The sequence below is a fragment of the Chiloscyllium plagiosum genome, unplaced genomic scaffold (genome assembly GCF_037043375.1).
Source record: "Chiloscyllium plagiosum isolate Xiang-an unplaced genomic scaffold, Cpla_swu_hap1 HiC_scaffold_32, whole genome shotgun sequence".
NCBI classification, from domain to species: Eukaryota; Metazoa; Chordata; class Chondrichthyes; order Orectolobiformes; family Hemiscylliidae; genus Chiloscyllium; species Chiloscyllium plagiosum.
Genome location: NW_028270170.1, coordinates 42,629,744 through 42,653,100, shown reverse-complemented (window position 1 = coordinate 42,653,100; position 23,357 = coordinate 42,629,744). Strand labels below are relative to the sequence as shown.

Genomic DNA, 23,357 nt, shown 5'->3' with positions numbered 1-23,357 from the left:
AAGTTTTGAGAAGATTTGTAGCTCAGGTTGAGGTTCTGGATGATCGTTTGCTCGCTGAGCTGGAAGGTTTTTTTCAGACGTTTCGCCACCATACTAGTAATGTCATCAGTGAGCATCTGGTGAAGCACTGGTGGTATGGCCCACTTTTTACTTATGTGTTTAGGTTTCCTTGAGTTGGTGATGCCATTTCTTGTGGTGATGTGATTTCCTGTTCTTTTTCTTAGGGGGTGGGTCGTAAATGGGATCCAAGTCAATGTGCTTATAGATAGAGTTCCGGTTGGCGTGCCATGCTTCTAGGAATTGCCACTGTAGGACAAGCCAAACAGAGACATGCCGAGCATTCCTAAAAGCATTGCACTTCAACTCAAACTCCATCAACAAACACATTGACTTGGCTCCCATTTACCACACCCCTGAGAAAAAGAACAGGGAATGACATCACCACAGGAAATGGCATCACATTCCCAAGGAAACCTAAACACATAAATAAAAAGCAGGCCATACCATCAGTTCTTCACCGGAGACTCACTGATGATGTTACCTAGTATGGTGATGAAACATCTCAAAACGAACCTTCTAGCTCAGCGAGCAAACTTAATCCAGACCTGCTGAGTTTCTCCAGCAATTTCTGTTTTTGTTTCAGATCTCCTGTATCTGCAGTCCTTTGTTTTGTTTTATGAAAGAAAGGAAATTTGTCAATCATGTATGGAACGCTGGTTTAGCCTCAATTCGAGTGCCACCTCCAAACCTGATACCACACTTTAGGAAGGCTGCGAACAAAATAGAAAAGCTGCAGAACAGATTCACAAAGGTTTTGGGGATGTGAAACTTAGTTATAGACTAGAGAAGTTGGACTGTTTTCCTTGGAAAAGGATGGTTGAAAAGAGATTTGATTGAGGTATTCCAAACCATGAGGATTAAACAGCAAGTTGTTTAAGATCTGGAATACACTCTCTCAGGGTATGTTTTGAAAACGGATTTAATTGTAGCATGTAAAAGAGAATTAGATAATGATCTCAAAAGCAAAATATTTCAGGACTATGCAGGAAAGATAAAGGATTCTAATTTTTTTAAATTTACTTTTGCAAAAAGCTGGCATAGACAACACAGGTTGAATGTCCTCTTTCCATACTGCATTTTTAGGGTGGGAATTCCTTTTTCACGGAACAATTTTTTAGATTAGATTACATTACAGTGTGGAAACAGGCCCTTCGGCCCAACAAGTCCACACCGACCCGCCGAAGCGTGACCCACCCAACACTACGGGCAATTTAGCATGGCCAATTCACCTAACCTGCACATCTTTGGACTGTGGGAGGAAACCGGAGCACCCGGAGGAAACCCACGCAGACACGGGGAGAACGTGCAAACTCCACACAGTCAGTCGCCTGAGGCGGGAAATGAACCCGGGTCTCCGGTGCTGTGAGGCAGCAGTGCTAACCACTGTGCCACCATGCCGCCCACATGGTGGCAAAGTGGTTAGCACTGTTGGAACAATGAAAATTGTTCATGTTCAGAAGGCCAGTATTAAAAATAGCATAAATATCTTGGAATTGTGGAGTTTCAGGAAATTATAGCGAAAGGAGATCAAGGATCTGAAAACAAAGATGAGAATTTTAAATATTAAATTTTAAATGAGCATTGTATATTGGGTTCATGAGCATGGATAGTGCACGTCTTGTCAACAAACAAGGTTTACACACAAAAGTGGCCATGTAATTCTGTTAATGTGTGGCTGACACGACCAGTAGAATGTGTAAAAACATAAAGCATTGCCTTCATTAATGGAAAAAATCATTTCCAAATACAAATCCCATCACTTAAAGCATCCATGTTTAAAATGGATTTATTGAGCAAACAATTTCGTGTAAATGCAGATAGAAAATTGCCAGTAATGGCATTGTAAGTACTCTGTTAATTTCAGGCAGAAACAACAACACTTACAAGTTTGAACATCATTAAAGTACGCTGAAAGCAGAAACAAATATCATTCAGCAAATCACATATATTTTACATTCTAAATTCTTCTAATACCCTGTAAATAGTATGGGCTACGGCTTTTACTGTACATTGGCTGCTGTTTAAATAAAACTGCTGGCTGAAATGCGCTTCGAAGTAACTGGACAGTAATTCTGTACACAAAACATTCTTGTTACACAGTAGAATACTGCAATGTCACCACTATGTTATAATAACCATCACTTAAATCAGACACACTGTATTTCCACGAGTGCCCACGCAGAGCTGTGGAGAATAAACTTGTATAAATGCTGTGAGATTTTTAAATGTTTTTTGAGAAACAAGTTCCACCAGTAGAATTATATTTTTATTTAATATTAGAGTAACTTAGATGATGAAACAAGGAAGAATATGGTACACCTCTTCCAGACTGAAGACTTATTCTGTAGTCTGATGTATCATAAAGCTTTGCAGATATGCTATTTTATATGGAAGATACTCATGCAAGGTGATCAATAGATTTTTAGGACCACCAGCTGGCATGAAATATAGACAAAACTGTAAGAGAGCAAAAGAAAATTGTAACCTGAATTCACCTTAATTAAAAAGATTGTCAGCAAAGATTTCACTCTAGACTAACAAGCAATAAATGCTATAAGATTTTAAAATTGTTTTTGAGAAATTGTTTGGCAAATAGCATCTAACAGTTGTCAAACTTATTCAAAATCTGAGCTGACAACTGTTCAAAGCCAATATAAAATGAAAAATGAACTTCCAACATTACAATGAGTTAATATTCAACAGCTATCATATTTCATCTGTCAGCTGTACCTGTGTGGCCAATCGTTTCATGGCTTCTTCCTGGCGTCGGCGGAGTTCAGGTGTGCTAGGGCAGCTCCCACTGGCAATAGAGGGATGTGCCTGAGGTGGCTGTGTAAGTGGTAGATCCCTGCTACCTTCTGCATCTATAGGAATGAAAAGAGTACCATAATGTTAGGAGAATTACTACAGACAAGCTAGTCATTACATTATCAAGGAAAAGCAACTACATTTTTTGTACGATTTGGAGAGTTAAAAATCAAAAATCAAAAAACACAAGTTAAAAATCACACAGACCAGGTTATAGTCCAACAGGTTTATTTGGAAGCACTAGCTTTCAGAGTGCTGCTCCTTGATCAGGTGGTTGTGAAGAATAAGATCGTAAGACATGGTGGCTCAGTGGTTAGCACTGCTGCCTCACAGCGCCAGGGACCCGGGTTTGATTCCAGCCTGGGGCGACTGTGTATGCAGGTCAGGTGAATTGGCCGTGCTAAATTGTCCCATAGTGTTAGGTACATCAGTCAGAGGGAAATGGGTCTGGGTGGGTTACTCTTTGGTGGGTCGGTATGGACTTGTTGGGCCGAAGGGCCAGTTTCTACACTGTAGGGATTCTAATCTAATCTAAACTACATTATTCCATTTGCATCCACATGTTTATCCAATGACCATTTAAATGCCCTTAAAGTTGCCGAGTCTACTACTACTGCAGGCAGTGCATTCCATGCCCCTACTACTCGGAGTAAAGAAATTACCTCTGACATCTGTCTGATATCTATCATCCCTCAATTTAAAGCTATGTCCCCTCGTGCTCGCCATCAACATCCTAGGGAAAAGGGTCTCACTGTCCACCCTATCAATTTCTCTGATCATCTTACATGTCTCAATTAAATCACCTCTCAACCTTCTCTCTAACGAAATCAGCCTCAAGTCCCTCAGCCTTTCCTTATCAGACCTTTCCTCCAAACCAGGCAACATCTCAGTAAATCTCCTCTGAACCCTTTCCAAAGCTTCCACATCCTTCCTACAATGCGGTGACCAGAATCGTACGCAATACTCCAAGTGCAGCCAAACCAGAGTTTTGTACAGCTGCAACATGACCTCACGGTTCTGAAACTTAATCCCTCAATAATAAAAGCTAACACATCATATGCCTTCTTAACAACTCTATCGACCTGGGTGGCAACTTTCAGGGATCTATATACGTGGACACCGACTATCTACACCACCAAGAACCTTATCATTAACCCAGTACTCTGCATTCCTGTTCCTTCTTCCAAAGTGAATCACCTCACACTTGTCCACGTTAAACTCCATTTGCCAGCTCTCAGCCCAGCTCTGCAGCTTATCTATGTCCCTCTGTAACCTACAGTACTATCTTCAGTACTATCCATAACTGTACCGATCTTAGCGTCATCCTTCTATGCCCTCATCCAGGTCATTTATAAAAGTGACAAACAGCAGTGGACCCAAAACAGATCCTTGTGGTACACCACTAGTAAATGAACTCCAGGATGAACATTTCCCTTCTTTCAGCTAGCCAATGTCTGATCCAAATCACTAAATCACCCTCAATCCCATGCCTCCATATTTTGTGCAATAGCCTACCGTGGAGAACCTTATCAAGACTAGTATACAGCAAATTAATATACTAACAAAACTAGTATACTATCAAACCTGTAACAATCTTGTTATTTTTATTTGCTGTGGTAAAATTCTCATACTAGTAATTTAAGCTTTGCAGGTAATGCTAATTTTGAGATTCTCTAGGGATATTGATCTATTGCCAAATAATTTGCACTGTCAGTCAGTTAGTGCCGGTCAGCAGGTCTGAATAATCTCGTAACTTCCATATACAAGGTATACCGTATCAAAGTACCTTGTAAAGCTGCTGAGTAATTCTAGATATCATCAGCAACTATTATTCATTTTTTAAAGTTGGCAGTCCTGCTGGGATTGTAAATAACTTTTTAACTCTTTGAATGCTAATGATTCTTTCAGTTTTCAAGAGAATTAGAGAGCACACTTTTTCATATCTGCCAGAATTATTTTCATTACATTTTGAATATTAGGCATTATGAAGCAAAATAAACAAACATGGTAAGTGGGAGAAAGTGAGGACTGCAGATGCTGGAGATCAGAGTCGAAAGTGTGCTGCTGAAAAAGCATAGCAGGTCAGGTAGCATCTGAGGAGCAGGAGAATCGATGTTTCAGGCAGAAGGCATGATTCTCATGCTCCTCGGATACTGCTTGTCCTTCTGTGTTTTCCAGCACCACAAACATGACAATTCAATGACTGATTCATGACCAGAATTCAGGTCCAATATTTACAAGTTGAGACCCAGTTCTATTTCACTTCCTCAGTGTTGTCAGAATTATTCTTCAATATTCATGCTTGGATGAGCTGAAATATCCTCCGAGTGCTCCAGTTTCCTCCCACAATCCAAAGATGTGCAGGTCATGTGATTTGGCCATGGTAAATTGCCCATAGTGTTCAGGGATGTATCGGTTAGGTGCATTAGTCAGGGGTAAATGTAGAGTAATTGGGTACGGAAACGGGTCTGGGTGAGATATTCTTCGGAGGGTTGGTGTGGACATGTTGGGCCAAAATGGCCTGTTTAGACACTGTAGGGATTCTATTATTACCCCTGCGCTCACTTACCTACTTTGTTTTCCTGTTTCTCAATGGTTCCAATTAAAAGTTCTCGTTGATTTCAAATTTCTCATGACCTCACCACTGCTGATCTCTGAACTCTCCTGGCCCTAACTGGTCCTATTTCCCCAATGTTGACCTTGTATATTCTTCAATTCCTTTCCCTAATCCTGGTGTTCTCAAAATAAACTCTGGAACTCTCTGCCTGAACCTCCCTCCTTCTCTATATCAGTCAACTACTTTACAATTTAACACATTGCTCAATTGTTGGGCAATTAAGCAAACAACAGGAGGTGGAGAGTTCACAACTATCCCCACTCTCAAATATGGGTAAACCCAGAACATCAGTGCAAAACTCAACGCCAAATTATTCACATCTATCTTTATCCTGCAGTGCCAAGTTGATGTAAAATTTCTATTTCCTCTTGAGGTGCATAGCATCACAGATATCAGTTTTTAATCAATTTGATTCACTCCACATGATATCAAGCAAGAGCTAATGACACTGGATACTGTGAAGGCTAAGGGCCATGACAACATTCCAGCAATAGTACTGAAGACTTGCCTGTCTCTGTCAGGGACATGAGGAGGAGGCAGGACCCAAGACTACCTCAGCTTGAAGGAGAATCAAATTCATGATATTGGTGTTATTGCCAACCATCTAGTCAACTTATATCTACAAGCCTTTAAAAGACTTTTCTCACAAACTTCATTTAAAATTTAAAGATGCAGCCTGAGCATAAAAAATATGGATGTTTGACAAGGTTCCACATAGTAGACTAGTTAACAAGGTTAGATCACTTGGAATAATGGAGAACTAGTCTTGTGGATACATAACTGTCTCAAAGGTCAGAGACAAAGGGTGGTGATGAACAGTTACGTTTTGACTGGAGGTCTGTTAGCACATGGTGTGCTGCAAGGATAGGTGCTGGGTCCACTGCTTTTTGTCATTTATATAAATAATTTTCATGTGAATATAGGAAGGATAGTTAGTAAGTTTGCAGATGGCACCAAAATTGGCCATATTCTTCTGAAACTCTTCCCATTCATCTACCCATCCAGGTGCCTTTTAAATGTTGCAATTGTACCAGCCTCCACCACTTCATCTGACAGCTCATTCCAGACAAGAAGGTTATCTCAGATTACAATTGGACCTTGATCAGATGAATCGATGGGCTGAGGAGTATCAGATGGAATTTAATTTAGATCAATGTGAGGTACTGCATTTTGGAAAGGCAAACCAGGGCAGGACATATACACTTAATGGTAAGGTCCTGGGGAGTGTTGCTGAACCAAGGGACTTTGGAGTGCAAGTTCATGGTTCCTTGAAAGTGGAATCGCAGGATAGTGAAGAAGGCATTTGGTATGGTTGGTCAGTGCAATGAGTAAAGGTATTGGAAGGTTATGTTGCAGCTCTACAGGGCATTGATTTGGCTACTTTTGGAATATTGTGCTCAATTCTAGTCTCCCTGCTTTAGGACAAAAAGCTGTGAAACTTGAAAAGGTTCAGAAACAATTTACAAGTATGTAACCAGGGTTGGAGGCTTTGAGATATAGGGAGAGGCTGAATAGGCTTGGGCTATTTTTCCTGGCGAATCAGAGGTTGATGGTGACCTTACAGAAGTTTACAAAATCATGAGGGGACGGATATGGGGAATAGCCAAGGTCTTTTCCCCAGGGTAGGGGAGTCCAAAGCTAGAGGCCACAGATTTAAGGTGAGAGGGGAAAGATTTAAAATCGACAACTTTTTTTCACACAGAGAGTACTGGAATGAGCTGTCAGATGAAGTGGTGGAGGCTGGTACAATTGCAACATTTAAAAGGCATCTGGATGGGTAGATGAATGGGAAGGATTTCAGAAGGATATGGCCAAATGCTGGCAAATAGAATTAGTTTAATATAAGATAACTGGTCGGCGTGGACGAGTTGGACCAAAGGCTCTGTTTCCATATCGTACATCTCTATGACTCTAAATTAGTCTGAGAGACAAATATTGAGCTGTTAATTCAGTAATACCTTGAAACATTACAGATGACAGATGTTAGATTTAGTATCCATCTTTAGAATTTATCAAATTTCAGTCCTATTTAACTACTGATATCAGGTGATACATGTGGACACTTTGCCTCAAATACTGCACAAAAATGAAATATAAAATTCAGAATTTCACTGCCCCAAAGGTAATTCCGTGTGCATCACAGGATTCAGACTCTGAACACTATAATTGAGAGTGTGCAAGGTTAAAAAATAAGTTGGCATCTGCTCTTGAACCAGGCATTGATTTCCAGGAAGCTCCTAATTATATTTAAAGGTTGCTATTGATAGAATATTTAAACCTGTCTCATGTTTTATTGAACACACGTCTGTTTCATTTGTTTCTTCATTCTGGAAATGTCACCCAGAATGTCTAGCGAATGCCCAAACAAGTGGAATAACAATGTTGACCTGATTAAACAAATTCAGGCTAAGCAAAGACATGCCAGAGAATTCCTAGAGGCCTGGCACTCCAACCACAATGCCATAAACAAACACATAGATCTAGATACCAACCATCAACCCCTCAGAAAACGAACAGGAAATGACATCACCACATCATCATGTCGCCATACCTCAGGCGAGGGGAGAGGTCGAGAAGGAGAGTCCTTCATGGTAACTTCAGCTCGCGTGAGAAAGGAAGCCGCACTGTTAATGTCAGCTGTCCAGCCAACTGAGTTAACTGACCCCCAAAAAGGCTCAAATACTACATCATTTACAAACACTATGAACAGGAAGGGACTTATTAATGGTCCCATTTGCATTCCTCTCACTGTTGCCAGTTACTTCAATCTCCCTGTTCTCTTTTCTATTATGGAGGGTTTAAGTTGTAGGGGGGGGTTGAATAGGCTGGAACTTCTTTCACTGGGATGGGAGACTGTATTTGAGGCTTAAAAAATCATGAGGGACGTAGGTAAGGTGAATAGCAGGAGCCTTTTCCTGAGGGTAGGCAAGTTCAAAATTAGAGGGCATTTTTTTTAAGGTGAGAGGACAAAGATTTAAAAGGGATCCAAGGGACATTTTCACATGTTGGCTGGTTTGTATGTGGAATGAACAGCCAGAGGAAGTAGTATTGCAGGTACAGTTACAATATTTAAAAGACATTTGGACAGATACATGAATAGAAAAAAAATTAAAGGGATATGGGCCAAACACAGACAGATGGGACTAGTTTAGTTTGGGAAACTTGGTTGGCATGGACAAATTGGACCGAAGGATCTATTTCCACGCTATAGGACTCTATAACTGAATTAATGTCCATGCACCATCCTTCATATATGATTCACTACCCTCAGAGGAAAAAATAGTCTTCCACATGCTCATTCTGAGATTATGCCCTCTGATCTGAATCTCTCCCACAAGGAGACACCAGCTCTCCACATCTACCCTTTCAAGCCCTATAAGAATTTTACATGTTTCAATAAGATTTCCTTTCATTCCTCTGAACACTAATGTGTACAGGCCCAAACTACACAACCTTTCCTCATAAAACAGTTCCTCCATACCTGAGATTAGCCAAGTGAACCTTCTCTGGATGCCAGTATTATCTTTCCCTAGATAAGGGGTCCAAATTGTTCATAGTAATCCAACTGGTACCTTGTATACTTTTAGTAAAACCTCCTTACTTTTATAATAAAACAAAGAACTACAGATGCTGGGGGTCTGAAACAAAAAAAAATGAAATTGCTGAAGAAACTCAGCTGGTCAGACAGTATTTTTGGAGTGAAAACACAGTTAACACTTTGATTCCACTGATCCTTCTTCCTGATAACTAGGCTGGTTAGTCCAAATGGCTGGGTGGCTGGTTTCTGATGCAGAATTATACCAACAGCATGAGTTCAATTCCTGCACCAGGTGAGGTTACCCTGAAGGATTCTCCTTCTCAACCTCTCATCACACCTGAGGTGTGGTGACCATCAGGTTAACACCACCACAGACATCTGTCTAGCTAATGAGACAGCAGCCTATGGTTCACTGGGACGATGGTGAATTTACCTTCACCTTAGATGCACAAGTAAACCCAAATTTCACTGTGCTGCCACTCTTCGCAATCTTTGCTCATTTAGATAATAGCTTTTGAGCTCTTCTATTCTTCCTGCTAAAGTGCACAATTTCACATTTTGCCATATTGTATTCCATTTGTCATGTTTCTGATCGCTCACTTAATCTGTCCATATCCCTCTGCAGACTCTTCGTGTCATCCTCACTGTAGGGTCATAGAAACAGAGCAACTCATCCATGCCGACCAGATATCCTAACCTAATCTTGTCCCATTTGCCAGCACTTAGCCCATATCCCTCTAAACCCTTCCTATTCATATACCCATCCAGATGTCTTTTAAATGCTGTAAGTGTACCAGCCTCCACCACTTCCTCTTGCAGCTCATTCCATACACACACCACACACTACATAAAAACGTTGCCCGAGGTCCCTTTTGTATCTTTCCCCTCTCACCTTAAATTATGCCCTCTCATTCTGGACTCTTCCCCCATGGAAAAGACCTTGCCCTTTTATCCTATCCATGTCCCTCATGATTTTATAAGCCTCTATAAGATCACCCCTCAGCCTCCAACGCTCCAGGGAAAACAGCCCCAGTCTATTATGGATGGCACGACAGCTCAGTGGTTAGCACTGCTGCCTCACAGCACCAGGGGTCTAGGTTAGATTTCAGCCTTGGGCAACTGTCTTCTTGGAGTTTGCATGTTCTCCCCGTGTCTGTGTGGGTTTCCTCCGGGTACTCCGGTTTCCTCCCACACTCCAAAGATGAATTGGAGAATTGGAGGTTTGGTGAATTGGCCATGTTCAATTGCCCATTGTATAGGTTACTGGTCAGGGATAAATATAGGGTAGAGGGAACGGGTCTAGGTGGGTCACTCTTTGGAAGATTGGTGTGGACTTGTTGTGCCAAAGGGCCTGTTTCCACACTGTAGGGATTCTAATTCTAGTTCTTTTCAGCCTCTCCCTATAGCTCAAATCCTCCAACCCTGACAACATCCTTGTAAATCTTTTCTGAACCCTTCCAAGTTTCACAACATCTTTCCAATAGGAAGGAGATGAGAATTGCATGCAATATTCCAAAAGTGGCCTAACCAATGTCCTGTACAGCCACAAAATGACCTCCCAATTCCTAACTCGATTCTCTGACCAATAAGGGAAAGCTATCCTATCTACCTGTTGACTCCACTTTCAAGGAACTATGAAACTCCACTCCAAGGTCTCTTTGATCAGCAACACACCCCAGGACAATACCATTAAGTGAATAAGTCCTGCTCTGGTCTGCTTTTCCAAAATGCAGCACCATTAGCCTTCCCACTTAATTTTTGTGTCACCTGCAATCTTAACTATGAACTTCCCTCATCCAAGTCATTAGTATCTATTGTAAATAATGGTGCCCTTACCACTGATCCCTGTGGCACACCATCAGTTAAGGTTGTCTTCCTATAAATGCATCTTTATTCTGTTATTCAAGGAGGATGCAAGGGATAAATCAGAAAATCACAGGCCATTCAGTCTGAACTTAGGTGGTGGAGAAACTATTGGAAGCAATTTTGAGGGACAGAATTAATTGGCATGAAAGAGGGAAGGGTTAATCAAAAACAGTCAGCATGGTTTTGTTAAGGGGAGATCATATCTTACCAAGTGATGGTCAGAAGACAGAGAGTTGAGAAAAAACATTGAACATAGAACAGTACAACCCTTCGGCCCATGATGTTGTGTTGAGCATTTATCTTCATCTAAGATCAACCTAACCGACACAAGCCTCAATTTACTGCTGTCCATGTGCTTGCCTAGTGGTTGCTTAAATGTACCTAATGTCTCTGACTCTACTATCACCGCTGGCAGTGCATTTCACGCACCCACCACTTTCTGTGTAAAGAACCTACCTTTGACATCTCCTCATACCTTCATCCAATCACCTTAAAATTATGACCCCTCTTGACAGTTATTTCTGTCCTGGGGAAACATCTCTGGCTATCTATGCCTCCCATTACCTTGTACACCTCTGTTAAGTCACCTCTCTTCCTTCATCTCTCCAGTGTGAAAAGCCTTAGCTCATTCAACCCTTCTTCATAAGGCAATCTCTCCAATCCAGGCAGCATCCTGGTAAATCTCCTCTGCATCCTCTCTAAAGCATTTACATCCATCATATAATGAGGTGACCAGACTGGATACAAGTGTAGTCTAACCAGGATTTTATACAGCTGCAGCAAAACCTTGCCGCTCTTAAAACTCTATCACCCTGTTAATGAAAGCTAAAACACCATACGCCTTCTTAACAACCCTATCAACCTGGGTGGCAACTTTGAAGGATCTACGTACATGGACCCCAAGATCCCGCTGTTCCTCCACACCACCAAGAATCCTGTCTTTAACCCCGTATTCAGCATTTAAATTCAGCCTTCTAAATGAATCACTTCACATTTGTCAAGGTTGAACTCCACCTGCCACTTCTCAGCCCAGTTCTGTATCCTGTCAATGTCAATGTTGTAGCCTGCAACAGCCCTCGACACTATCTACAACACCACCAACCTTTGTGTCATCAGCAAACTTACTAAAGCACACTTCTACTTCTTCATCCAAGTCATTTATAAAAAGTACAAAGAGCAGAGGCCCCAGAACAGATCCTCGCGGGACACCACTGGTCACTGACCTCCAGGCGGAATACTTTCCATCCATTATCACTCGCTGTCTCCTTTTGGCTAATTCTGTCTCATGACAGCCAAATTTCCCTGTATCCCATACCTCCTAACTTCCTGAATGAGCCTACCATAGGGAACCTTATCAAATGTCTTACTGAAATCCATATACATCACATCCACTGCTCGAGTTTCATCAACTTGTCTCATGATGTCCTCAAAGAACTCAATAAGGCTTGTGAGGCATGACCTGCCCCTCTCAATGCCATGTTGACTATCTTTAATCAAACTATATTTTTCCAAATAGTCATAAATCCTATCACTCAGCATCCTTTCCAGTACTTTTCTTACCACAGACCTAAGACTGACTGATCTGTAATTCCTAGGGACTTCTTGAACAGAGGAACAACATTCAGATGAATGTTGGTACTACTCCTGGTACTACTCCTGTGGAGAGTGAGGATGCAAAGATCATTAGCAGAGGCATAGCAATCGCATTGCTCGCTTCCCATATATGTTTTTTTTTTCTGAATGTCAAGATGTAACTAAAGGGGTTCCACAGGGTTCGGTCCTTGGGCCCCAGCTATTTACAATCTACATTAACAACTTCGATACAGGGATAGAAGGCTCTATAACCAAATTTGTTGATGACATTAAAAAATAGGCAGGATAGAAAATTGAGATGAGGAAATAAGAACCTTGCAGGTGGATGTACATACATTAGGAGAATGGACCAAAATGTGGCAGCTGGCTTTTAACATAAATGTGAGCTCATGCATTTTGGACAGAAAAATGGGAAGGCGACCTATTATCTAAATAGGGACAGACAATCATGGTGGTCCGGTACAGAAGGATATGGTTGTACTTGTTCATGAGTCACGGAACAATAGCATGCAGGTACAACAGATAATCAAGAAAGCTAAAGGAATAGAATATAAAGGTAAGGAAGTATTGTTGCAACTGTGCAAGGCATCGGTGAGACTGCATCTGGAGTATGGTGCACAGTTTTGGTCTCCTTATTGGAGAAGGGATGTAGTGGCATTGGAGGCAGTTCAGAGGAGGTTCACTAGATTGATCCCAGAGATGAGAGGTTTGTCGTATGAAACCTGCACTCTCTGGAATTTAGAAGACTGAGGGGAGATCAAATTGAGGTATTCAAGATGAAGAAAGATATGGATAAAATAGTCGTGGAGAGGATGTTTCTTCTTATGAGACATGCGAGGACAAGAGATTGCAGTCTTAGGATAAGTGATAGTAAATTTAAAACAAAGTTGAGGGGAAACTGTTTCTCCCAAAGAGTTGTGGATCTGTGGAATTCGCTATCCAAAACTGCAGTGGTTGCTGGGACAGTGAGTAAATTTGAGGAGGTGTTAGACAGATTTTTGATAGGAAAGATCTTGAAAATTTATGGTGAGAAGGCAGGAAAATGGGGGTGAGCAGCATGTCAGCCATGCTCAAATGGTGGAGCAGATGCAATGGGCTGAATGGTCTAATTCTGCTCCTACATCTTATAAACTTATGAACAATTTTTTGAAGAGTTAACCAGGTATGTGGATGAGAACAATGCATTCAAAGTATTCTACCAAGACTTCAGTGAGGCTTTTGGGAAGGTTTCACATGGGGGACTGACAGCATAGATATGAGTCCATGAGATCCAAGCCTTACTGGATCCAGAATTGGCTGAGTTGCATGGAGTAGAGGGTGATGGTTGATGGGTATTTTTGTGACTGGAAGCCTGTGCTCAGCAGGGTTCCACAGATTCTTGCTCTTTGCAGTTCATATAAATGATTTATGACTTGAATGCAGGAGGGTTGATCACTAAGTTTGTGGATGATATGAAAATTGCTGGGATCGCAAAGAGTGAGGAGGATAGCCTTAGATTAGAGGAGGATATAGATGGGCTGATCAGTGGCAAATAATTCAACTTGGATACGTATGATGTGATGCGCTTGCACAGGACAAACAATGCAAAGGAATACATGATGAATACCCTGAGAAGCATCGAGGATCAGAGGCAGGGCAGGTAGATAAAGTGGCCAAGAACGCATATGAGATACTTGCCTTTATCAGCCAAAGCAGAGTTTAATAGCAAAGAAATAATGTAGGAATTGTATAAAAAGTTGCTTAGGCCACAACTAGTCTATTGTTTACAGTTCTGGAATCCACATTATTAGAGGGATATAATTGCATTGGTGCAGAGGAGATTTATAAGGATGTTACCTGGGCTTGAAAGTTTTAATTACGATGAGAGACTGGATAGACTAGGTTGTTTTCTTTGGAGCAGAGGAGTCTGAGGAGGGACATGATTCATAGGTATAAAATTATGAGGGGCATAGACAGAGTAGTAAGGAAAAAATTGTTCTCCTTGATGGCGGGATAAATGACCAAGGACACAGATTAAGGTCAGGAAGGTTACAGGGGATGTGAGTGAAAATGTTTACACCAGAGGGTTGTGGGAATCTACAATCAGTGGTGGTAAAACAGGAACCCTCAACATTCAAATCATGAATGAGCACTTGTGATGCTGAACTAAGTGCTGAAAAATGGTATTAGAATAGTTAGGTGATTGTTTTTGACCAGCACAAAGGGCCATTTGCTGTTCTGTAGATCTCTATATCTGTTAGAACCTCTTAAATGGTTATCGACTTCCTCGACAAAGCCTTCCCTGCTTTATAAGTCTCACAGATTTAATCGGAGATCCATTTAACCCATCCAGAATGATCTATTGCTTTTCAACTTCCCAGTCCATCTACAAAATCTCAGTTTCTATTGATAAAATATAGAATAAAAGATGTGAAGAGAAGTGTATGGCTGTAAATCCTGATACTGGTTCAATGATAGAAAGAAAGGGAAGTTGGAAAGGTTGCAAAGTTGAAGAGAAAATAAATAATCATTAAGTGGCTATGTTAGTATCGTACATATATCGTGAGACGCATTGATCGTCATTCAAATCACTGAACATTTTATCTTCTACTGGTAGCTTTCTTGCTATCATACATTATTTCAGTTCTCTGTTTTGTATGCAATTTCAAATCACTACATTATTTTCTTCAGCATCTTCAGTATACATTATGGACTGCTGCCAAAACAAATGACAAATTCTAAGTAAAGTTTTATAAACATGTTTTCTTTAACATGGGGCAGCAGTTGTATCGTTGTAACAGGTGTATATATTCTGATCTTAGTTGAACTTGAGTATGTACTTCCCAAATCTATTCCACAATGGTTTTGATAGATTGTCCATATTTATTCTCTTGTGACAGCCCCTGTCAAGTCTAGTCTTTCGTACTCAAGGGTATTTTGCAGTTTGCTTCATGTACCTTACAGGTTATCAGTTGAAGGGGTTGAGAGACACTCACCATTTCAGTTAAATGTGTAGACAAAACAAGTTATGAATTTTATGGAAAAAATTAGAAAATCCCTAGAAGGTTAAAACTGCAACTAATCAACCTAGAGATTCAAACAGTCTGAACAAAACTGTCAAAATTAATTTTTCAGATACATAGCAACATAATATAGTTCTGTAAGTCAATGACAGGTCAGTGATTGATTCCCAAACATACTGATGCTGGGAGGTCTAGGACCACCTCTAAGATACTGGAATAAAAGAATGCCACACTGGGATAAAAGAGCTCTACATCAAGTTCTGCCTTGAATATACTGAACAACGTTTGCACAAAGGCCACTGTTGGAATATTGCGTTCAATTCTGGTCTCCTTCCTATCGGAAGTATGTTGTGAAACTTGAAAGCGTTCAGAAAAGATTTATAAGCATGTTGCCAGGTTTGGAGGATTTGAGCTACAGGGAGAGGCTGAACAGGCTGGGGCTGTTTTCCCTGGAGTGTCGGAGGTGCAGGGGTGACCTTATAGAGATTTACAAAATTATGAGGGGCATGGATAGGGTAAATAGACAAAGTCTTTTCCCTGGGGTCAGGGAGTCCAGAATTAGAGGGCATAAGTTTAGGGTGAGAGGGGAAAGATATAAAAGAGACCTAAGGGGCAACTTTTTCACGCAGAGGGTGATACGGGTATGGAATGAGCTGCCAGAGGAAATGGTGGAGGCTGGTACAATTGCAACATTTAAGAGGCATTTGGATGGGTATATGAATAAGAAGTGTTTGGAGGGATATGGGCCGGGTTCTGGCAGGTGGGACTAGATTGGGTTGGGATATCTGGTCGGCATGGACGTGTTGGAGCGAAGGGTCTGTTTCCATGCTGTACATCTCTATTACTCTATGTTTGGAACTCTTATCCACAAATGGCCGTTAATACTAGATCAGTTGTGAATTTTAAAACTGGGATAGATACATTTTTGTAAGGCAGAGATTTTACGGGATTTGGGCCAAAGGCAGGTATAGAGAGTTAGGCCAGTAGGCAATGAATGTGTGAAGAAGGTTAGCTAAGATTCAAAACGATCTTGATAAGTTGGACCAATGAGCTGAGGAGTGTTAGATAAATGTGAAGTGTAACATTTTAGTAAGATGAACATGGTCAGTTAATGGTAGGGCTCTAGGGAGTGTTGTTGAACAGAGAGACTAGGGTTTCAGGTGTATAGTTCCTTGAAAGTTGTGTCACAGGTAGTCAGGTGGTTAAGGCAGCATTTGGCATGCTAGACATAACTGCGCAGGGGTTGAGACATCATATTGCAATTGTGCAGGACGTTGGTTCAGCCACTTTTGGAATATTGAGCAGAGTTCTGGTCACCCTGCTATAGAAAGAATATTATTACATTGGACAGGGTGTAGAAAAGATTTATAAGGTTGTTACTGAGACTGGAGGGTTTGAGGTATAAAGAGAAGTTGAGTAGGATGGGACTTTCTCTGGAGAGTAGGAGGTTGAAGAGTGAACTTAGAGGTTTATAAAATCATGATGGGCATAGATAAGGTGAATAGCAAGAGGTTTTTCACTAGGGTCAGGGACTTCAAAACTTAGAGGGCATAACTTTAGGGTGAGAAGAGAAAGATTTAAAAGGGACCTGAGGGGCAACCTTTTCACACAGAGTGGCTTGTACATGGAATGAACTGCCAGAGGAAGTGGTACATACGGGTACAGTTACAACATCTAAAATATATATGGACGGATACATGATAAGGGAAGGTTTAGAGAGATATGGGCCAAACACAGGCAGACAGGACTAGTTTAGCTTGGGAAACCTAGTCAGCATGGAGGATTTGGACCGAAGTGTCCACTTCTGTGCTGTATGACTCGATACTGAGAATCCAAACTCCTTGGGACAAAGAATTTCCTGCATCATTACCAAAATGTTCCTCAAGAATCTATTCTTGACCCCTCTCATTACATGTGAAGGGCTCCTGCCTGAAATGTCGATTTTCCTGCTCCTCTGATGCTGCTTGACCTGCTGTGTGTTTCCAGCACCGCTCTAATCTTGACCCCTCTCATTACCCGTATACATGCTCACTGACATCATTCAAAATCAGTGTTAGTTTGCATACGTATGATGATGGTATAAGGCTCTACCTCAGCATATCTCACTCAACTGCTCCATCATGCTAAATTATCAAACTGTTTAATCAAATCAAATCAAATCAAATACTACAAATGCCTTCGGATTAAATTTGGGGGAAACTGAAGCAATTGAAAATCAATCCTATTCCAAACTCAGTTTTCCATCTACCGACTTCAAATTCACTCTCTGGAAATAGTGTGAGAATAAGTTGGTCTGTTACAAATTTGGCATTACTCTTGAACATAGAACATAACAGCACAGCACAGGCCCTTCAGCCCTCGATGTTGCGCCGACCTTTGATATCAATCTGATGCCCATCTAACCTATACATTTCATCCATATGTTTATCTAAATGCCCTAAAGTTTGGCAAGTCTAAAACTGTCACAGGTTGTGCGTTCGCACGTTTATTAGTTTGAGTAAAGAAACTACCTCTGACATCTGCCCACAATTTAAAGCTATGTCCCATCGTGCTAGCCATCACTATCCAAGGAAAAAGGCTCTCACTGTCCACCCCATCTAATCCTTTAATTATCTTACACATCTCAACTAAGTCACCGCTCTCCAATGAAAACAGCCTCAAGTCCCTCAGCCTTTCCTCAAAACTTCTTCCTTCCATACCTGGCAACATCCCAGTAAATCTCATCTGAATCCTTTCTAAAGCTTCCACATCCTTCCTATAATGCGGTGACCAGAACTGTAAGCAATACTCCAAGTGCGGCCGCATCAGAGTTTTGTACAGCTACAACATGACCTCGTGGCTCTGAAACTCAAACCTTCTACCGATAAAAGCTAACACTCTGTATGCATTCTTAACAACCCGATCAAACTGGGTGGCAATTTTCAGGGTTCTACATGCATGGACACTGAGATCTCACTGCTGATCCACATTACCAAGAATCTTACCATTAGCCCAGTATTCTTTATTCCTGCTGCTTCTTCCAAAGTGAATCACCTCACACTTTTCCCCATTAAACTGCAATTGCCACCTCTCAGCCTAACTCTGCAGCTTTACCATGTCCCTCTGTAACCTGCAACATCCTTCAGCACTGTCCACAACTCCACTGACCTTTTTATCACCCACAAATTAACTAACCCATCCTTTTATGCCCTCATCCAGGTCATTTATAAAAATGACAAAGAGCACTGGCCCCAAAACAGATCCTTGCAGTTCACCACGGGTAATTACACTCCAGGATGAGCATTTCCCATCAATCCCCACTCTCTGTCTTCTTTCAGCTAGCCAATTTCTGATCGAAACCGCTCAGTCACTCTCAATCCCACACCTCCATATTTTCTGCAATACCTACCATTGGGAACCTTATCAAACGCTTTACTGAAATCCATATACCCTCATCCACCTGTTTGGTCACCTTCTCAAAGAACTCAATAAGGTTTGTGAGGCACGACCCAACATTCACAAAACCATGTTGACTATCCCTCATCAACTTATTACTCTCTAGATGATTATAAATCCTATCTCTTATACCTCTTATATCTCGTATCTCTGATACGAGCAGTCTTTAGCAAATAGAATAAAGGAGAACCCTAAAGCTTTCTATAGGTATGTGAGGAATAAGCGGATGATGAGGATAGGAATAGGGCCAGTCAAAGACAGAAGTGGGAAGTTGAAGGTGGACCGTGTGGAGATCGGAGAGGTGCTAAACGAACATTTCTCATCAGTTTTCACTGAGGAAAAGGAGAATATTGTAGAGGAGAAGAATGAGGTACGAGATATTAGATTAGAAAGGATCGAGGTTAGTTACAAACAGGTGTTATCAATTCTAGAAGGATGAAAGTAGACAAGTTCCCTGGGCTGGATGGGATCTATCCGAGGATTCTCTGGGATGTTAGGGAGGAGATAGCAGAGTCTTTGCCCTTGATATTTGAGTCATCATTGTCTACAGGTTTAGTACCAGAGGACTGGAGGATTGCAAATGTTGTGCCCTTGTTCAAGAAGGGCAGTAGAGATGACCCAGGTAATTATAGACCAGTGAGTCTTACTTCTGTTGTAGGAAAGGTTTTGGAAAGGATTATGAGAGATAAGATTTATAATCATCTAGCAAGCAACAATTTGATTTCAGGGAGTCAACATGGTTTCGTCAAGGGCAGGTCGTGTCTCACAAACCTCATTGAGTTTTTTGAGAAGGTGACCAAGCATGTAGATGAAGGGAGGGCAGTTGACGTGGTATACATGGACTTTAATAAAGCGTTTGATAAGGTTCCACATGGTAGGCTGTTGGAGAAAATGCAGAGGTATGGGATTGAGGGTAATTTAGCAGTTTGGATTAGAAACTGGCTTTCTGAAAGAGCAGTGAGTGGTGGTTGATGGAAAATATTCAGCCTGGAGTCCAGTTACTAGTGGTGTGCCACAAGGATCTGTTTTGGGACCACTACCGTTGTCATTTTTATAAATGACTTAGACATAGGCATAGATGAATGGATCAGTAAATTTGCAGATGACACTAAAGTCAGTGGAGTAGTGTATAGTTTGGAAGAATGTTATAGATTGCAGGGGGACTTAGCTAAACTGCAGAATTGGGCTGAGGTGGCAAATGGAGTTCAATGCAGCTAAATGTGAGGTGATGCACTTTGGGAAGAATAACAGGAAAACAGAGTACTGGATCAATGGAAAGATTCTTGGTAGAGTGGATGTGCAGAGGGATCTTGGAGTCCATGTATATAGATCCCTGAAAGTTGCCACCCAGGTTGATAGTGCTGTTAAGAAGGCATACGGTGTGTTAGGTTTCATTGGTAGAGGGATTGAGTGCTGGAGCCGCAATATTATGCTGCAACTATACAAAACGCTAGTGCGGCCACACTTGGAATATTGCATACAGTTCTGGTCGCCATATTTCGGGAAGGATGTGGAAGCATTGGAAAAGGTGCAGAGGTTGGGTCTGTTCTCATTGCAAAGAAGGACGCAAGGAGCGGATTTGATAGAGACATACAAACTGATCAGAGGATTAGATAGGGTAGACAGTGAAAGTCTTTTTCCCAGGATGAAGAAGTCAGCTTGTACGAAGGGTCATAACTACAAACTGAGGGGTGATAGATTTAAGACAAATGTCAGAGGCAGGTTCTTTACTCAGAGAGTGGTAGGGGCATGGAATGTCCTACCTGCCAATGTAGTTAACTCAGCCACATTAGGGAGATTTAAACAATCCTTGGATGGGCACATGGATGATGATGGGATAGTGTAGGGGGACGGGCTGAGGATAGTTCACGGTTCGGCGCAACATCGAGGGCCCAAGGGCCTGTTCTGCGCTGTATTGTTCTATGTTCTATTCTAACCGAAGTAAGGCTCACTAGTCCATAACGATGAGGGTTGTCTCTACTCTCCTTCTTCAACAAGGGGACAACATTTGCTATCCTCCAGCCTTCTGGCTCTATTCCTGTAGACAATGATGACATAAAGGTCAAAGCCAAAGGCTCTGCAATCTTCTGCCTGGCTTCCCAGAGAATCCTAAGATAAATCCCAACAGTCCCAAGGGACTTATCTATTTTCACACTCTCCAGAATTGCTAACGCCTCCTCCCCGTGAACGTCAATCCCATCTACTTTAGATGCTTGTATCTCAGTATTCTCAACAACATTGTCTTTTTCCAATGTGAATACTGATGATTCATTGAGCACTTCTCCTATCTCTTAACTTCCCACTGCTGTCATTGATTGGCCCTACTCTGACTCTAGTCATTCTTTTATTCCTGACATACCTATAGAATGCTTTAGGACTTTACTTAATCCTAGCTGCCAGTGACTTCCCATGCCCACTCCTGGGTCTTCTTAGCTCTGTCTTTAGGTCTTTCCCGGCTAACTTGTAACTCTCAAGCGCCCTGACTGAGCCTTCATGTCTCATCCGTATATAAACCTTCTTCTTCCTCTTGACAAGAGATTCAACTTCTTTAGTAAACCACAGCTTCCTCGCTTGACAACTTCCTGTCTGACAGGTACATACTTATCAAATTAAGCAGTAGCTGTTCCGTGAATATGCTCCACATTTCAATTCCCATCTCCTGCAGTTTCCTTCTCCATTCTATGCATCCTAAATCTTGCCTAATTGCATCATAATTGCCTTACCCCCAGCTATAACTCTTGCCCTGCGGTACATACCTATCCTTTCCATTGCTGAAGTAAACATAACCGAGTTGTGGTCACTATCCTCCAGATCCAACACCTGGCTGGGTTCATTTCCCAATAACAAGTCCAATGTGGCCTCGCCCCTTGTTGGCCTGTCAGAAAACTCTCCTGCACATATTGGACAAAAACTGACCCATCTAAAGCATAGAATATTACAATAAAATCTCTACAATGTGGAAACAGGCCCTTTGGCCTGACAAGTCCACACTGACCCTCCGAAGAGTAACCCACCCAGACACATTCCCCTACCCCTATCTATCCCATCTATCCCTGAACACTATGGGTAATTTAGTATGGCCAATTCACCTAACCTGCAGATTTTTGGATTGTGGGAGGAAACCCATGCAGACACGGGGAGAATGTGCAAACTCCACACAGACAGTCACCCGAGGCTGGAAATGAACCTGGGTCCCTGGCGCTGTGAGGCATCAGCGCTAACCACTGAGCTACCGTGCCACACTGCAAAGGAAAGCTGCTCATGGAGAGGTTGAGCAATAGCAGAGGATGGAAGTACTCAAACTATAGTATTTCCAGTCAATATTTGGAAAGTTAAAGACCCCATAACAACTACCTGTTACCTTCGCTCCTATCCAGAATCATCTTTGCTATCTTTATCTCTGCGTTTCTGAAACTATTCAGAGGCCTATAGAAAGCTCCCAACAGGATGACCTCTCCTTTTCTGTTTCTAACCTCAGCCCTTACTACCTCAGTAGACGATTTCTTAAACGTTCTTTCTGCCACTGTAATGCTGTTCTTCATTAACAATGCCATACCTCCTCCTCTTTTACCATCCTCCCTGTTCTTATTGAAACATCTAAATCTTAATGAAACATTTTAAATGCTCATTTTTAATGAATATTTCACTTTCCTAAAACAGACAAATTTCTGGAGGTGACCTTCATTGTCTAGTTCTAAATATACTAGGTTCAGACCAAATTGTAGACCCACCCACTGAATTAAAAATCAGACAACTTAATTGAACAGTCTTTTACTTGTATTTAATTAAGATAATGAGGAATTAATTTTTATTAACTCTTACCTTAAACAGGAATTCCATCTAGTTATTGCTAACAAATGCTATTAATTATTTTTCAAATATATTAAATGGCTAGAAATTGAACTCTAAATATACAGTCCTGAAGACATTTTGCGCAACCTGTGCACAATGATAATAGGATTAAAATATATTATACAAAGGACTCAAAATAATTACAGTAGACACAGCTTCAATATGCTCACTGACTCACAGAACGAAGCATGTGTCCTTTCTGCCTTTTTGGTAGATAGTTCCAGACTATGGGAATTAATCTGGGACTCAGTTTTTGAATTAGACTTCCTTGCTTATTTGGCACATTCTGCTGTTGCATAAGTGTATTCTGTATCTTACTTCTGCAGCACAACACACAGGGTGCCACATCACAGAAATCCACTGCTTCTCAGATCTTTATTTGTAACTTCAGGTTTTTGTTGGATCAACATTAGTCAACAAGGCTAGTAGGTCTTCACCTCACAATCAGTCATTGGCTGAGAATTGTATGCTCTAAAAGTCCTTTTGTTAAATTGCAAAGAATTTTAAACTATAAGTCAACTGTCTTTTACAGTCAAAATCTTCTGATAAATATGGAGGATGACAGACATTCTTTCAAGCCTAATTA

At 41.3% G+C, this 23,357-nt stretch overlaps 1 protein-coding gene across 25 annotated transcripts in view; it reads right to left on the bottom strand.

The window, feature by feature from the left end:
• Positions 1-23,357, bottom strand: part of LOC122540026 (protein TANC2) — a 1,060,344-nt gene that overhangs the window by 220,835 nt on the left and 816,152 nt on the right. For all 25 annotated transcript variants that reach the window (XM_087977936.1, XM_087977934.1, XM_087977935.1 and 22 more), the window contains one exon: positions 2,791-2,924. In XM_087977936.1, the coding sequence (XP_087834062.1) occupies positions 2,791-2,924 (134 nt within the window). The remainder of the gene's footprint in view (positions 1-2,790; positions 2,925-23,357) is intronic.